The 18,781-nt window shown below is 43.0% G+C and overlaps 1 protein-coding gene across 3 annotated transcripts; it reads right to left on the bottom strand.

Moving 5' to 3' along the window:
* Positions 1-416: 416 nt before the first annotated feature.
* On the bottom strand, positions 417-18,286 carry LOC133165364 (TSC22 domain family protein 2-like). Of its 3 annotated transcripts, XM_061294948.1 has the most exons (5): positions 15,971-18,286; positions 11,978-12,052; positions 11,016-11,096; positions 4,738-4,789; positions 417-4,588 (listed from the first exon to the last, which is right to left on the bottom strand). In XM_061294948.1, exons 1-5 carry the CDS (start codon positions 17,611-17,613, stop codon positions 4,238-4,240), a joined length of 2,202 nt encoding a protein of 733 aa, XP_061150932.1. In that variant the 5' UTR covers positions 17,614-18,286; the 3' UTR covers positions 417-4,237. The 3 variants fall into 3 exon arrangements, with proteins under 3 accessions (XP_061150932.1, XP_061150933.1, XP_061150934.1); XM_061294949.1 differs by lacking the exon at positions 11,016-11,096; XM_061294950.1 differs by lacking the exons at positions 11,016-11,096; positions 11,978-12,052.
* Positions 18,287-18,781: the final 495 nt, after the last annotated feature.

The following is an 18,781-nucleotide window of genomic DNA, read 5'->3' as shown; positions in this document are numbered from 1 at the left end:
ATTTACATGGTGCAGTAGAGATTATTGTGTGGCCTTTGTGGGTTTTGTAAAATTACATTGTCTGTTAAAAATCCAATAAGCACAAATTTTAATTTCTGCAAACTATTCGTCAAAGTGGTTACTAACCCAAAAGCAAACTTGTCTAGAATTTGAATATTGCTTTTATTTAAATAAAATAAAATTTGCAATGTAACAAAACTATAGGCATATGAACACTATTTCAATGAACAAAACATGGCTAACTTCATTTTGTGTGACTAGCGTCACTAAACACTAGTTTTCATTTTTCTGACTGCTGGCGTCAACTCTGTGATTGAAGTCCCCCCACCCCCCTCTCCACTAACACTGTTCACAGACTGTCTTACAATAAGCGTGCTGAATAAAAATGAGGTAAGAAAGAGGTTTGAAGAACATGGTGAATGGCAACGAATATATTTTGTGATGGGTCACAGGTAAAAAACAGAAAGAATATACACTACTAGGACAAAAAAGTTAGGGATTTGGGTGATATTTCTAGATGAAGCTAACAATTACTTGGATCATTTCCAGGTGAATTTAATTTTAAGTTCACTTTTGAATGCACTCAGTCTGCTTCTGTGCATTTCTGAGACTGGAAGAGTCACAGAAAGGCACCAACGTACGAGTCATCAAGACCAGGTCTTGTTTTGTGAAACTTGCCACAATCTTTCAGTGAGTGACCAACAGAGAGTGGAAGAGTCGCAGAAAGGCTATTTTTTATTCACCCGGAAATTTCAACCTAAGTGCCAATAGTTCTGAGTAGTGTACATGGGTGTATAAAAAATAAATTAAGAAATTATTTCAATTGACACAGCTTTGCATCTATGGTTACAAAGCAGGTTGAATTATTTCACAGCTTTCCCTCCACTCAAGTGAAAGTGTGGCAATACCAATTCACAACTTCAGCTTCAGGTTGGGCACCGGATCAGATTTGATAACAGCAGGTGAGGAGTCACCGATCAAGGCTTTTGAGGATTTAATAACATACATTCATACCGAGTCTCGTTAACTCAAAATTGGCAAGGGTTCTCAAACTTTCTGGGGTCAGGGGAAAAAAACAAAACAAGGATTAGGTCATAATTATAATCGTAACGGCAATTAAATGCAACTACTATGCGTACCACTTAATTAGTGATTTTCCGTGCCAGTGTCATATAGCGACAGGCAGAACAATTAAAAGCTCTTCCACTGAAAGACAGAAAATACAAAAGCCATGTATCTGCTTTTTGTTTGTTGGTGTGTCTTAATTTTCCTTGGCCCACTGAAGGGCTGGCAAAACAACTAATTGCCATAAGGGTTGCCTATACCTAAGAAAACAGCCATAATGTTAAAAAAATAAAAAAGTACAAATTCATAATTACTCTGAAAAAAACGAAGAACAATTTAAAATATTGTAGAGTCATGAGAGTATTTGACTATATGCAAATTTGCTATTAAGGTTACACACTTAAAAAAAAAAAAAAAAAAAAGAAAAAGGATCCAACATAAATAATTAACATTATTTTGTTGACCCAGACTCCAGTTTGAGAACCCCTGTTGTAAAGCATTGGCTACCTGGGAGGGTTGGACAATTTTTTTACCAAACACTGTTTAAAAAAAAGAAAGGAGAGAGCAAGAGAGGGCTATTGTTTCATTCAATTAATTTATGAATATAGCAGCCCCTGTAATAAATAAAACACTTGACAGCAGAAGACTGATGGAGGGGTTGATCCACAACGACATAGACAAGACTCTTTCTTTACAAGAATTCAGCAAGGCCAAAATGCACCCCCCCCCCCTCCCACACACACACACTTTACCCACATTTCTTAAAAAAATATTCTTTTTACAATCATTTGTCCAGAAGGATGTGGCAAAACCCCTCGCTCTGGCCTTTCCTATGGAGATTCGTGCAGGTCTCAGATCAGTCTTGAACCCCTGCAGTCGTCCGCACGTGGTCAGCCAAGTTTCAAAAAAGAAACACCACCCCGAGTTGTCTGACACATGCTGTCCCATCTGACTCCTGATGATTGCATTAACACTGGAAAGGCCCACAGTACAGACACGCACACAGACAGTCATACAAGCACTGCACTTTGTGGTCAAGCTGGTGGCTAAGAGGACAACAGGACAACAGTTTAAAACGTTTTTTTCCCCCTGTATAATTCACATACAATATAGTGATCCCCCACCTTTCGATAGATCTTGGTGTATTTCTGTGCTTTTCTGTCACGCCCTAAAATGCCACAAGTGCCAAAGACCTGAGGGGTATTCCAGAAAGCAGGTTAAACATACTCTGAGTCTATCCCTAAACTCTGAGTTGACTTACTCCGAGATGGGAGACTCTGAGTATTTGGTTCCAGAAAAGCTGATCTGAGTTACTTCAATTAACTCTGAGTATGTTCACCTGGAGTTACGCCCGTGCACAACTCTTATAAAAAACCATTATCAATCGATCCCTGATACCACGAGTCACCATGACATCTGAGGAAAAACAGATCACCTTATTTTACTTTATTGGTCTTTATGCAGGCCTACGGCGAGTACTAAAGTTTTTTTTGCCGCAGATTTAATACAGCTAAAGCAGCGAAGAAGAGAGAGACGTCATGGGAGGAAATTGCTGCTCGATGCACAAGCTTGAATGTCCTATTTCATTGATGTAACATCTAACCATAGGATCAGAGCATAGCCTATAGTTATGAATTTAAGTAGGAATGAAATCTTATTTTCATTTAGGTGCAATTCAACAGGAGAAAGAAATAACTTGGAAGCAGCTCAAAACAAAACAAAAACATTTGTCAAAAAGGTAAGGCATGTTTTGCTAGGCTGTGAATGCACCTCACTTTTTTTTTTTTTTAAAAGGACTCGCGCTATTAAACAACGTCAGTATTAATTTAAACTAAAATATTAATTCAGTGGTTACTTCAAATAATATAAAGCCCAAACAAAATGTTTTCCAACATCCTCTTAGTTAATTATACACTGTGGATCAATACTTGGCACAAATCTAATGGGACGTCAAACGCTTTGTGTTGCGGGCTTCATCTAGTGTGGAAACGGAGAAGTGCAACAGAGTTGAGCTCAAGCTTCATGTGCGGGCCATATTCAATTATGTTTTCAGATTTTGCTGCGGGCCAATAAAAACTGGACCGCGGGCCAACTGCCGTAGTTTGGACACCCCTACACTACATCATCAAGCAACCCACGCCCAGCGAAGGTTATTGAGATAAAGTATACTATTTAAAGAAAAGGTAGCGTTCAAAAAGATATTCTTCCGGGAATGATAAAGTGTCTAATCGGGGTCGGAAGATTCTTTTGCGACGCAACGCTTTGTGAATTATCGGATTCGCTGTTCGTCGGATTTGAATAGAATGGACAATCCATGCTTAACTACTTTGTGTGGGAGGAGACTGGTGGAAACTCTGGTTATGTTCACAGAGTAAGTTACCGCAGTAACTGACCCAGAGTTTAACTTACCTCTTTCTGGAACGGATAACTCAGAGTTTCCCTCGTTTCTGAGGTAACTTACAGTTTTCACATAACCCGCTTTCTGGAATACCCACCTGGTCAATAGGAAAGTTGTGTTTGGCACCAAGGAAGCACATAACGCACAAAAAAATGAGAATCAAATTTCAAGGAAATTTTGGGTTAAGCCCAAAACGCCATGTGACCTTTATAGCTGACTTAACTTGACCTTCTCATCTACTTGTCTTTCTGAGACTCCTTCAGCCGCATTCCAAGCTCAGTGGCCACGCCCCCTCTCAGAACATGGATCGCGTCACAGGGAAGTGGCGTCTGGGCTTAGTATAATCAGCAGGTTGGAGGAGATAAACGGCAAGAGTCACAAAAACAAAGAGAAATGAATGCCCCTGAAATTTTTGCTTCAAACTCCTATTATGAATTTAACCATTCTGTTCCTTGCTTGAGCCTGCTATCCCTCATTTTTTTGTGTGTAGTATGTTGAAGTGATGCAATGCTTAGAGTCTTGCTTGAGCTAACAAATGCTCTCCAGTTGCGTCAAAGCACTTTAAAAGAAGTTATTTATATTACGTCTGTTGCGTTTTCTATAAATCAAAGAATCTGTAAACTTTTTACTTTTATGGGCAATAATTAGTTTCAAGTGAGATTTGAAGTTTTGGTTTGGCATCACAATTGTTGGCAGGGCTCCATCGTGATTCCAGCGGGGGTTGACTGTAATTGAAACGCGTCTTGTGGTCGTCCACAACCGTAGCGCGGGTTTTCAAGCAGAGGTGACGTTGGGTTGCTGTTGGCTTGCGTCGAGCTGAGGATGAGTCTGCAGGACCATGGGTAGTTGTTGTTGCTGCTGCTGCTGCTGCTGGAGCAGAGGCTGGAATGGAGGCTGGAGCAGAGGCAGGAGCGGAGGCTGGACCGGCGGCTGCGCAGTCGGGCCGGTCAAAGGGCCCACCAACTGGGCGGGAAGCTGCGAGAGCTGCTCGCTGTTGGCCAAAGATTTCAACACGGCATTCTCGCGCTCCAGCACAGAGTTCCTCTCGAAGAGCTCTTTGATCTGCTCCTTTAAGACCTCTACCTCCTCCCGCACAGCGTACATCAGATGGCTTTTCACAAGGTCCTGGTGGCATGTAGCAGACACAGCATCTGATATAGTGCGACTTCAACTTAGAATGTGATTTTGATCCATGATTAATTTTAAAACTTAATTTACTCATATATAAATTATGAAATAAATACTTCAATATCACTTATAAAGCAAGTACTCACCATGGCCTGTTCTATTTTATTATCAATGGCAACAATATTGGTTCCAGAGGCACTGTAACAAAGAAGAGGAAGAAAACTTAGTTAGTTTGGATTCACAAAACACAAATATCTTGCTTTGAAATCTGGATTTCAACAATTCACATATCACATTACACATCTAGGTCACATGCTACTCCCAATCAAATGTGGGTCAGGTCTTAAGGAGAACAACAGACAAAGAGCGAGAGTTCAGTTCTCTACCTATTACCATTTTTCCCATGTATAATGCGCAAAAATGTAACTAATTTATTGTCCTAAAATCTGGGGTCCGCATTATACATGGGTACAATTTAAAAAAAAAAAAATTTTTTTTTTCTTAAGAAAATCATTGTACAACAATTTTTGAAGAAAATCTTGTCACGGATGGAGTGTGGAAAGGAGCAGGGCGACCAAGTGCAGCTTGGACCAGGGTTCATTGGAGGAACTCAAAACACAGACTTGGTAAACTAACATAACTCTCTAACAAAACCAACAACAGGAATGACCGACAAAGACGTGGAACAAAAAGGGTGACATTACCAAAGACAGCAACAGAAACCTGTGTTATTGTCAAATATTGTTTGTTTTTTAATCTCCATCGCGGACTGGACGTCATACGGAGGCAGTATCACTGCGCATGCGCACTATGGATCCGATGCTAATAGTCCTCTTCTTGACTGACAATGAATGTAATAGTTTAGTACAATCAGCAAATAACAAAATGCGTATTACAGGTAATATTTTATATCACAACACTTTGCCTTGTTCCTTTCTTCTCTGCTGTTCACTTCAAACACGCTCCATACGAACACAATGCTCTCGTATCAGACGCTTGCTCGATCACCTGCTCGTTCGCTGTCACAATGTACCCTACAGAAATCCGAAACATTTCTTTGCTATCGAGTTTGCTAGCGCATGCGCAGTGATACTGACCGGCAGAATAACATCCGGTTGTTCCCAAAGATGATATTTTTTCTGAAATAATTTTACGTTTACGGACTTAAGTAAGAGTCAAAATTTGGGTGCGTATTATACATGGGTACAGGCTTTTTTACAGCATCGACATGCCATTTTCAGGGTGCGTATTATGCACGGGGGCGCATTATGCATGGATAAACACAGTAAAACCTGCAAGTTTCAATCAGTTTGGAAACTCTTCGAAGCCATTAGCTCTGCAGCCGTGTAGCCGGCATTAAATTACCTGCAAGGCGGATGAGGGGAGAGCAGCGGGCTCGTCCCGCACCGGGCCGGCGGGACAGCATTGGACCTTGTAGGAAAATCTACACGGCATGCTTTGTGAGCCGGCACCGACCGCTCCGTGGGCAGTTGCGGAAAAGAAAGCCACGGTCGGTGGCAGACGGGAGGCATTTAGTGTAACCGCATTTAGAAGAAAGAAACATGAGCCCACTGCTCGGGAGAGAGGGAGTGAGAGTGGCTGTGGTCAAAAACGCTCCCTCATCACTAGTACCCCTATATAGTACCGTAAATTCCGGACTATTAGCCGCACCGGATTATAAGACGCACCGGCTAAAAGTGGGGGATATTTTAGTTATTTTCTTATATAAGCCGCACCGGACTATAAGCCGCACGTGCACACGCGTTTTTTACAAAGACCGTTCACAGAAAGCTTTTTTAAAGTTTTAATAACATACTTTAACATGTCTTTCTAAACATTGCCTGTGACACGGAAGTGTGCACGCGAGTTATTAACAAAGAAAGACTGGACACAGAAAGCTTTTTTAAAGTTTTAATAACATACCTTAACATTTCTTTCCAACGCGAGTTATTAACAAAGAAAGACTGGACACAGAAAGCTTTTTTAAAGTTTTAATAACATACCTTAACATTTCTTTCCAAACACTGCCCGTGCCGCGGCAGTAATACCGCAGCAACACGGAAGTAACACAAGACTAATAGGGCTGGATTAAAAAAACATACCCGGTAAAAGTCACTGAGACGCGGCGGTAACACAGCAGCAACACGGTAGTACAGCACTAACAGGGCTCGTTAAAAAACATACCAGTAAAAGTAAAAAAAAGAGCTTCATTGTCTTCATCTTCCTCCAGTGCACTGAAACCATCGAAGCCTTCCTCCTCAGCGTCCGATTGGAATAGCGTTAGATATCCTTTGCCTCACACTTTCTCAGTCTCTCTTTCGTCGTCGCTTTTATGCATTTCTTCGAGTGTGATGAGGGTCTGTTCATGTTAATTTTATTCATGCACGAAGCGCTAAATTACATTAAACTAGCGAGCAACACGTATAGACGGACGGGACCACGAAATAAAGAAAAGGGTGACGCAACCGTCTTGACAAACTAGCACGTCTTCTTCGGCGCATTCTCTTCTTCGTCTGTCTCGCTCTTGCTTCCTGCTAGAGCGCCCCGGAGGCCGTAAAAATCCATAAATACGCCGCGCCGCCATTTGAGCTCTATTTCCCTCTTTGACAGCCAAATCGATTGCTTTTAACTTAAAAAAGCTGCATCAAATGCATTTCGTGTTTTCCATGAGGGTGTGTGCATGATGCGCGAAATGTTCAAAACACAAACTAGCACGTCTTCTTCGGTGCATTATTTCTTCTTCGTCTGTCAGCGAGACAGACGAAGAAGAAATAATAATAAGAAGAAGAAGCAATCCTGCTAGAGCGCCCCCTGGAGGCCGTAAAAATTCATAAATACGCCACGCCGCCATTTAAGCCTCGGGGTTCAAATTAACCTTCTGAAAAAAATGCATTAAAAGTTCACGTTCATTAAACTTGTTTTTGGTGGGCAAAATGTCAGAAGAATTTAATTTAAATGCTGATTGATTGGGTTCTAATACAATGCAGATGGTCCAAACAGCGCCACTGCTTTGTGTAATTTCTGAGTCACATGGCAGAATAAGAGAAAGGGTTTAGAGCCCTTTGACGCAGGTCACCTAGCGTACATGCCTACTAAAGCTCATAATAGTCACAAGCAACACAGCCAGAATAAGCAGCAGCCATAGTAGTGTTTCAAAATAGTATTTTTGTTGTTGTTTTTTTCTTCAAGATACCGCAGTGTATAAAAGTGAATTTTATTTTATTTTTTGCCATTTTTCACATGTCCCGAGTGTTGATAGTCACCTAAATGTTGAACAGAGGGTGTGTTTTACCGAAGTCAAATTCCTTGTTTGGCACGCTCAAACATGGCGAATAAAAAACTCTTGAATCTTGAATCTTCAAGTGATCAAGTCATCACAAAAATCACGAAAAAATCCTTATATAAGCCGCACCTGACTATAAGCCGCAGGGTTCAAAACTTTGGAAAAAGGTCGCGGCTTATAGTCCGGAATTTACGGTAAGTTAGATATTTAGTAGTTAACATTTTACACCACCTAAAACCTTACTGAGCTTGCCAAATACCAGCATCACGAACGACATGAAAATACACTAGGCCTCAGTGTTCATCAAATAGTGTGACAGGTTTTGCACGTGGAAAGTACATTTAATAATTTTATAAGGCGCTTTAACACTGCAAAGTTTGAACACTAACATCCATCCATCTATCCATTTTCTATACCGCTCGTCCCCATGGGGGTCGCGGGCGTGCTGGACCTAATTAATTAATCTAATTAATTAGATGTGTTGATTTGATTGAAGAGTTTGTCCTTAATTACTTGAGACATCAGCAGTCATCGGGCAGTAGGCTGGGGTCACCCTGAACTGGTTGACAGCCAATCGCAGGGCACACAGAGATGAACAACCATTCCTACTCGCACTCACACCCAGGGCCAATTTGGAGTGCTCAATCGGCCTACCAAGCATGTTTTTGGGATGTGAGAGGAAACCAGAGTGCCTGGAGAAAACCCACGCGGGCACATGGATAAACACGAACAGTGAAGCCTAAAAAAAAAAAATTTCAAGCAAGTTTTGGTAATTATTTTCAGCCATGAAAATACCCATTCACCATGTAAAAAATACACTTGAAGGAATTGGCCAAATTATGATTACTTGAAGGGCTTGACAGTTCATCGATTTGAATGCGGATTTTACATTGAGAGAAATTATTTTTAATTCCACAATACAAGGACACTTTCCCCCCAATGGAAAATGCTTCAGGCCATGAGTGCCCTCTGCTGCCCAGAAAAAGAACTGTAAAATTGCATGTTGCTATTTGTTGACAAATGGGAATACTAATGTACATTAGGCTCTTTCCTACATACACAATTTGCAAGTAATTACCTCTTGCAAATTTCCAATCGCCTTCATAATATTGGACTAAATTTGGTGTCATTTTAAGTGCTAGTGAAGTATTAGGCCACAGATTTTTTCCCCCTCATTTTAACTGCTTCATGCTATTACCAGAAAACTTGAGAAAAAAAAAACCTTTTGTACTCAGTCAGCAGGATAGAAAAGAAAGCCTTTGCTTTTATTAAAAAAAAAAAAAAAAAAAAAAGCCCAATTATTCTCCCTTTCAGGACAAGATGTTCTGTTCCTTAATGCCCTTCATTTTATGGGAGTGAGGTCAGTAGTGCTTTTAGTCGGCAGTAGTCAAAAGGCTGTGCTGAGGGGGTATACACGATGCGCTCCCGTCAAACTGTCACATCATTAATCCGATACGCCAGATTTCATTGGGGACGACAGACGTGGGTTACGTGCATTGCGCTTGTGCAAAAGACTGAGATGTTTACTGACTCGAAAGACAAACACACACACCTCACATAACTCACATGCAGGAATGTACACTATAGGAGCCACAAGTTCCTAACCCAGACCCATATTTCACATAAATTATAGTATATGACCCCCCGCCCCTCAAAGCCCCCCAAAGTAGTTACACAACCATATGTTACATAAATTAGAATGAATGTATCTTAAATCATCTTTCCCCAATGAAACACAGCAAATATCCAATGTGTATTTTAACAAGAAAAATAGCCCTCGGCAGTATGAGCTTAGAAAGACAAGCGTTCATTGAAAATTGAATCAAATGTCAAGAATTAAACACTGAGCACTCTTTAGGCACTAGGGGGCGCTATAATAAACACATGAGCCAAGAATAACGTCACCATTTCTCAGTTTGCTGCAATAATAATATCTAGAACAGGGTCCCAAATTAAGCTTTTTGAGGTGGTGGCATTGCCTAAACCAGCACTGGCCCAAACAATCAAGCAAGTTGACATGGCCATCAAGCCAAACCCATATTAGCTGGCACAAGGCAAAGACTTTTGAGGCAACAGAGTGAATGACTTGTGTTTTGTTGTGCAGAAGAGAGAAAACGTCTGAGAAAGCTTGGCAAGACTGCATCCCCTGACACACATGATCTTGTTTAAGCCTGCAGATTGCATGTCAAACCAACAAAGAACTTGTTTGTGTGGCTGACTTTCAAAACAAAACTTGCAGTGTAATTCATTGGGTCGGGAGAGTGACGGGAGAGTAAACGGTGGCCATGTATGAGAGGTCAAGCACCCGAAAAGGGCTACTGGGATAAGACGTCTGAGGATGAGGATGGGAACTTCTCTTATAGTTGACCTTTTCATCTGTTGGAATAATTTAAGTGAAGCCTTGGCCTGCCAGACGTGGAGGCCTTGTCTTTACGAGCTTATGACTTTCCTTTTATCTAGGTTCTTCCTTTTTAATGACAGGGATGTCTTTTGATCCCTGTCAAGCATATGTATCCTTTCTGTCCTTATGTTGTCTGTGTGTTTTTGTTCCTGTAAGAGGCCTTCACTAACAATGAGCAGAGCTTATTTGCATAGGCGAATTGTTCTTATTTGGTTCAAAGAAACTTCATTCCTTTTAGTTAACTGTAGGTTTGGTTCATAGATTGTTGTTGGTCAGAACTGTTAAGTTTGAAGTAGTTGCATACAAGTTATCCCATATTTACTCAATGTTTGTTGAAGTGTTTAGGACAAGTTACTCATTATTATTGTGTGTTAATTTACCAAGTAGATAAAGTTAGCAAAGGTTTAGTTGCATTGTTCCACAGGAAATCGCCAATTCAAGTTATCTGATCACACTCGAGGACGAGTCAGCCAACCATGGGAGAAGAACAGCTGGTTGAGGAAAGAGGACAAATTCTGCGCGGGTCACGGGCCGAAAATGAAGTGCTAATTCACACCGCACTACATTCCTTAGCTAATCAGCGTTGCTACAGACACAATCTCCCCTCCCTTTAGTGTCGCAACGCCTCTGTAACCAGGGCAACCAAAACATTAAAAAGAGGAGCACGTGAAGTAAGGACTCAGAATTGATGGAGATTGTAACTGAGATTCCTTTCTCCATCGTTCTCCTCGCGAGTAAACCTGTTCTGGTTGTCTTCTCCTCTTCCTTCCAGCGTGTGGTTTAATCTCTGATGGTACTTAGACCTGACATCATCTGAGAATCTAAGATATGTAAAAATATATAACATGTCAGGAGGGGGAAAAGGCAAAAATATTGGTCATTGTTTTCCAAATTAAAAGGGACCATTTTATATTCCTTCAACACAAACTTCGTTTTCATGAAAGGCAACAAAAGTTGGATTATGACTTCTGAGAAGCTGAAGCATTAGGACAATTTGAAATTAAAGCGATACGAAAGGATTCAGCTAAAAAATAATGAGCAATTTGATCATCGATTCATTGTCGATTAATCAAAGTACATCTAGTGCTATAAATTTAAAATGCAACGATGACAATGATTATCACAGAGAAGCAGAGTACTGAACTTAGCTTAGCTCAAGTTGAGCATTTTGTTGAGAAGTTACAGGTGGAAGGGAACCTGAAGAATAAAATTCATTCACGCCACATGAGCTGTAATACGACCAGCGCGGTTATAAAGGGTTGCAGCAGCTTGCTTACTGGGAAGTGAAACTTGATGCGAATGCTAAAAGTGTACGAGTGTTTTACACGTCACCATTCGGAGCTGCTTCCTAAACTAATCCCCACTTAATAATATTACCCATGCCAACTTGTCTTGGAAACAACTTTTTGTGAGGATGTCAGCGTTTTTGTTGTGGTGTTGATGCAGCGTTCTGCTCTGGATTTTTTTTTTTTTTTAGAGGTTGCACTATGCAACAGTGTGTCAGAGAAAGTGCAAGAGGAAGAAGAGTGAAAATATTGGCGAGAGAGACAAAGATCTTGCTGCCAAGCTTTTACCCCCCAACTCATTTTATGCATGACGCAAAGAGCAAAAGCGCCAGGCTACCGAACGAAACACTGCACACACATCGCTGCGCCGCACTCTTGCAAGGCCCCAGTCAGTCCATTCCAGTATCGTACTGTACCTATCACTGTGGGCCTTTGAGTCCCTTAATCTGGTGCCAGACTGGAAGGCCTTGTAGAAAGCCTTGGAGGGGTTCCTGTGTCAGCCAGATTCAGGAAAAGGGAAAAGAAAAAGAAATAAGGACAGATGAATTAGGGGAAACAAGATGATTGTGTGATGGCATAAGATTGTTTTTAGAAATAGCAATTCCTCTCATGACAATTTGTGGGGAAAAACAACTGGACGTGGATTACGTGCAACAAAGTGGCACAAAGCAACACAAAGGAAGGGCAGTTTCATCAAGTCTTCAAGATTTTCACCACTAGCAGGCTTGACTGAAGATCACCGTTATTCATTTTTCTGCTCTCGCAATATGTAACATGGTCAACCCAGTACGAACACAATCTGGATAAAAATGAGACTACAATTTAGGCAAAGCCGAATAGAAAATGGCAAACCTCAATCAATACCAAGCATATTTCTGACCATTCTTGTTTCTAGCAGTAAGCACAAACTGATTTCGTGAAATTTACATCTATTCAAAGTAATGTTTACGGGGTACCTAATGAAGTGACCAATGTGCAGGTATTCCTGATATCTGGCTACGGGAACACTCTGTCCTACAGTAACGGATGTGTGCTGGAAAAGGGAAAGGAAATTCCCCCACACTGTCCTCTCCTCCCCCCCCCCCAAACATTTGCATACTTTTAAAATTATTTCATAAACCACAAGCGAGCAAATCCAAACAAACTGAAGTTAGTAAACAGTGAGCAAAAGGACACACATGAGTGCAACACATCACACACAGAAATAAGGAGTTGATTTACAGCATGTGTGTAAGCACAAACACAGAGCTCTTTTCCTAGAAACCCAACACACACACGCACAAACACACACACACACGAACACACACACCCAGACTCCCTTCCTCACATTACCTCATGACTAAACACAGTCACAAACCTCCCCCTATGCTTCTGCACACTTTTACTTTGTGGGCAACCATACTTAAGACCCTAAACACGCACATACGTGCAATTCCACACCACTCCCCCTGAGACAAACTCTCCCTTCACAGCTTAAATCCTCAAAGCTCAGTGAAAGCCAGCAATGGGCTGAAATAATCAAGGTCAGATGACTTGGAATGAGTCATCGTTTCTTGTTTTCAAGCAACAAACAATATGCTGAAACTCTGGGTGGGACGATACAGGTGAACTCTTGCAAGTGCGTAAAATGCCTGTCAACATTTTTCTCTTCCTCGTCACAATCCACAGCAAAGATTTGAATGAAGTCAAATCACTCGCTCGTATGAACGGTTTTACTGCGTCCGAGAAAAAGTAGGTCAGACCTTGAATTGGTTTGGTTGCCTTGTTTCAGTTCCCTGGATTCTAGGAGAGAGAGCACGGCAAAACCCAGGCTTAAAACTTTCATCGTCCCGTTCACTTCCGAGGCTAATTCTCTGTCGATGTGATGAGTGCAAGGGCCGACTGACAGTAGTTTCTAATTCAAAGAAGTTGCACACCAGTTCCAAACTTGTGAGCACAGGGCGCATTCCAACAGAGAGCAAGAGCTAAACATATGAAGTCATTCAGACAAAAGGAGGATAAAATGAGAACACGAGGCCAAATACTGACCGACAGAACGTTGGGTTGGCATGGACTGTAAATTAAATGCGCCTGGTTTTTGCTACAGCAGAATGTAGCTTTAGTGCTATGCATCTGTTTGGAAAACAAAACGCTTTCAGGCATTCTTATTGGTGGTATTAGGCTGCTGTGTATTGAATTAGCTAACATACTTTGCGTTGGCGATGGTGGGCATGTTGCTGTGGTACATTACTTCTGCTTTGCAGTAGACATATGTGTTGAACAGAGGCTGTGATTTACCGAAGTCAAATTCCTTTTTTGGCACGCTCAAACATGGCGAATAAAAAACTCTTGAATGACACTTTTAACACTGTCTTTTCTGTGAATATACGAGTCTAGTCCAGTTCTGACAGGGCCACCACAACTTGGCTCATGCATTATTATTATCACCATAAAAAAAGACTTAATGTTGGACAATAAACAAGTCAACAAAGAGTGGCTAATATTTCTTGCAACCCCATTGCAATGTTGTATATTGTGCTTTACGTTTTACACCTTGGGTTGCCAAAAGAAACAAAGCGGAGTGAATCGCATTCCAAGCATGCAAGCAGCATCTTGGTTGTCATGCCTTTGGTATCGCTGCTATTTAGTTTGAAGGACTGCAGTGGCAAGGTGAAGCAGGGAATTTTATCTACAGTGATTTTAAGTAACCTTAAACTGTGTTATTAAAAGTGTGAGCTTTGCTTTGCTCATTAATAGCCTTTTTTACGTCCACCACATGAATCAAGCTGGAAGGATGCAAAAGGAGTCCTTTGTGTTACATGAGGTAGAAAAAGAAATAGGCCAGAGGAAATATAGAAATAGAGCAGAGTGTGTGACTAAAAGCATAGCTCAAATGCCTGTCCAAGTAGCACACAACATGTTTCCCTCCTCTGTGGAGTACTGCACGCTTTCTGCATAAAAAAGGAATGTCATTCAGCACCTCTTCAACTCATCTGTCAAGCGTGGGTTGCGATAAGGCCGCAGCCGGTTGTTATACGTGACGAGCAGATACAGTACGTGATGTTTTAGCATTTCAGGAGGGCCCTGAAAGGGAATGTATAGAAAATGCATATGAAGTTCAGCTGCTCGCCACACCCCACTGTGAAAGCTCTTATCAGCAAAAGAGTATCATAGTGGAAAGAGTGCTGCTTCATGTCCCTGTACGATAGGGATTTGCTGAGGTAAGGGGACCCCCCCCCCCCCCCCCCCCTGCTCTTATCAAGTTAGGGAGCTGGGTTTTCTCAGAGACAAACATTTCAGAAGGAAAAAATATACAAGGGGGGGAGGGTGTTCACCAGAATTTTAAAGTGCATACATTGAGAATAATAAATGGTGCTTACACCGCATTTGGGTTTCATGGTGCCAACTGGCCGCGGAGGCGACGTTGGCAAAGTGCAAGCTTTCCCTTATTTGGCAATGGTGCATAAAGTAGCGTAAAGTAGCTCAGCGATACGTACAGTATATTTGTCATTGTTTCAAGAGAAAGCCCTGGCTTTGCTAATAACAAGGAGGAGGGAGGAGGAGAGCAGCTAAAAGGAGGGGACGCGTTTCATCTGATTGGAACGTGATTAGCATGATTAGCACTGGTTTGTAGCGTAATTTCTTCGGGCAACAACGTGCTAACACGAAAAGGTCCGCCGTGATCCATATTGAATGACTGACTTGTTTTCTGCAGAATAACTCAAACAATTGACATGAACACAAAAGACCACTTCAAATGTGAAAATCATGCGCATGATTGTGTTTTTGAGTAAGTGGAGGAGGTGCTGGTTGGCTTCCATGCATTGCCCTACATCCATTTTTTTAGCACAAGTGAGAAACATCTGATATACAGTGTTTCCTTCCTCTTATCACTTCCTCCGAAACATTGTCATCCCCTGAACATCTCACTGAGACTGACAGGAAGAACTTGTATATTTTCTTTTTTAATTATTACTATTATAGTATTATCACTTGGAGGAAAATCTTAGTATATAAGGTAAACCCACAATAAGAGAACATTTACATACCAGAGTCAGTATCACTAGTAGGTGACTTTCGCCATAAACAGTTGAGGTTTCCTGTTGAACTTCATACTAAATGTATAAAGTGCATGTTGTGCTTTTGTAACTCACACTGGTGAAGCGCTCACTTTTTTTCTTTTTTGCAAACTACCACACCATAACCACTAAACTATTACACTAAGGTTAGCATAGCACAGTGTGGGACCATTTTAATGAAGACCAACTAATTCTGATAAGGAGGCACTAGATAGTGATACTGACCCACAACAATTCTGCAATAACACAGTGTTGATTGTGTAAATCTCACCATGGGGGTGAGCTTTATAACATTACACGAGGCAATGTTTACAAAAAAAAAAAAAAAGAAGTGACCAAGTAGAAAGTTACCTCTCCTCGTCCCCGTCGACAGGTATGTGGATTCCAAACAGGCTGTTGACAGTTGGAGTGGCAAGCTGCAGGGTCTCGGGCATGAGGGGCTTCACCAGATCCTTCCTAAATGACTGGGCATTGACAACCCCATCCAATTTCCTCACACCGCCTCCCTCTACCTGTCCAAATCCGGTTGCGAGGAGGCTGTGACCCGCCAAAGCACCTGCTGCTTTCCCTTGGCTCACCTGACCTGGAGTCAAACTAGCGGCTGTCACCTTTGGCACGGCTGCAGCGGAGGCACTGGGCACAGCAGTAGGCACAGCGGGGGCCACGCTGGAGCTCACCGCAGTGACAGGCACATTTTTTACACCATCAGCTGTGGGGTGGACGGCGTGGGCTTTGGGCTGTCCAGTGGCAGCATACTGACCGTGAGCAGATCCACCAGCCAGCGCCGAGCCCGCGACGCTTGCCATTCCACCGGTCTGGCTCTGAGCTATCTGTCTGGGTATTCCCTTTCCTCCGCCAGCGACGTCCCCAAAATGACCGGGGGTGGAAACTCCCCCCGAGCCCTGAAGCATAGCGGGAGACGTTGCTTGTCCCATTGACTGTGGCCCTGCTGACTGTCCAGACACTGACAGTGACTGACCGCCAGGGAGTCCTGACTGCTGTTGATAGAATTCATTCGGTTTCTGGACAGGTACGTCATGTCCCACGGAAAGTTGATAAGTATGCGTCTGGGTTGATGGAGGCAAGACGGGGGACTTCTGCAATTGAGGCAATCCGTTGCCGACACTCTGGGGAGCGGCAGGCTGCACGCTTGCCACCGCAGGCTGGACTGGGACAGATGTGGGCTTGCTACTGGCGAGCGCAATCTGTGGGACAGACCCGCTGACAGCATGTTGCCGCGTGATGAAGTTCTGCTGCGCCAACGTCTCCGCCGGATGCATGCGGGTGACCCCCGGTGAAGCACCGGAGGCCTGATTTGTGTGCGTTATCGGGGCAACCACAGAGCCACCAGTCTGCCCCAGCCCACTGTCTTTGTCCACAGCAACCTCAGATGTCACGCTGGCGTCTCGCTTCATGCCATCAACAGTTCGATTCACTACAGAACCATCTGACTCTTTCTCATAAAACTCTGTACATATCCACCGGCCTCTTCGGAAGGGTTCGTCAGTACCGTGGTCAAGTTTGATGACCCTGAAACGGGAAGTACAAGTCACTGTGGCGGCAGGGGCAGGAGGACCTGGACTGGCCACTGTAGCGGGTTGAGGTACATTTACAGACACAATTACAGGACCGGGACTGGATGTCAGGGCAGCCTGTTGTTGTGTGCCAAGAGCCTGCACCGGCGCTTTCCGAAACTCCCCCAAGGGACTGACTGACACCACAGAGAAGTGAGGTAAATGCGACGACGCCACGACTCCCGTCGCTTCTGGCTCCCCGACATTATTCAGCACTTCTTCAGCCAAACTCCTGTCACATGCGGCCTCATACTCAGTCCGGGAAACGTCATACATCTCTGACGACACATCCTCGGCGCGGGACTCATCCGGGTCCTCTAGGCTCTCTGTGTCGTCCGCGGCACCGATAGCAGCCACCTGTGCCTGAGTCACACTTGTGATCTGGAAACAGCTCTTCTTCTTGGCTGGCATTTTCGACATAGTGGCTGGCCGATTCCTCACCTCGAGTGTGCCTATATCTTGCTCCACCAGAAAAGGAGAGGCTGACAATTACTCCGCAGGCAAATTTACGTCCTGTCCATCAGGCGGTGGTCCGGTTTTATGGGGTCAGAATTGATCAAAGAGTTACCAAACGCCACACTGTGATAATTTTTTAGGATTAAGAGTAACTGAGGTGAATCTGCGCCATCCCTTTCAGGTCCCCGGATGCGGTTCACGACGCAGACGATGTCCAAACGCCGGACGGAGTTGTTTCAAAGTCCGGGGACGGGCTGGCTGGCTGCCTTGCCTGCTAGTGTCCCCCAGTCGGGCGGATGGGAATCACCGCTACGGGAGGGACCTACTTGAGGGCTGAGGAGGGGCCCGCAGCCCTCGCAAAAAGATAGCGAGTCAAGCCAACTGGCTGCAGCACACTCCCCCTACGTCGGAACAAGTAAGCGAGACATCTCCTCCAAAGCACTCCCCAGCGCACTGTCCAATGAGTTCACTGCTCACTTATAATAAACGCAATTACGGTCGAGGGAAGGGGAGAAATAAACGTCGCAGTGTCACTGTTTTAGGATAACGCTGATATACCGACGAGAGCCGCACTGTTATTACTTCCCTGACTCGGTGACAAGATGGCTATGTTCGTATGCTCGCGCGGTGCATGACGGGTAGACAAGTGCGGTTGCTGCTGCCTTCAAGTACCAAGTGGAAAAGTCGGACACCGTATAACGCAAAAATGAGGACGGATAATGACATAGTCGACATAGAGCCTTCATTTGAGAACGGGGGTGGGGGACTTACCCGAGAGACACAACGAAACCGTAGTTTGGGATGCATGTTTTTATCATTAATTTATTTTTATATTTCATGTTGAAATGAGCGAGGGTGCCCATACTTGACTTTATGGCGTTGTCTGCGGTACTCGCATAAACCCTATACTGCCCCAAGTGGCTAAAGATAATTTATGAACTTGAGAAATTGTAAAATGTGTAAAGTATTTTGATTTAAAAAACGTTACTAACATTTTTCTTCTTTAATAATTCTCTGAAGCCTCTAGAAATAAAACCATATATTCAATATATTTTTAGGTAGTGAAGCAAAGGAGGAAATCAAACTCTTAAAAGGCACGTGATAGTCAATACTACAATAATAATAATAATAA

The sequence above is a fragment of the Syngnathus typhle genome, linkage group LG13 (assembly GCF_033458585.1).
Source record: "Syngnathus typhle isolate RoL2023-S1 ecotype Sweden linkage group LG13, RoL_Styp_1.0, whole genome shotgun sequence".
In the NCBI taxonomy this organism is placed as follows: Eukaryota; Metazoa; Chordata; class Actinopteri; order Syngnathiformes; family Syngnathidae; genus Syngnathus; species Syngnathus typhle.
Note: the sequence above shows the minus strand (reverse complement) of the source record. Positions and strands in the feature narration are given on the sequence as shown.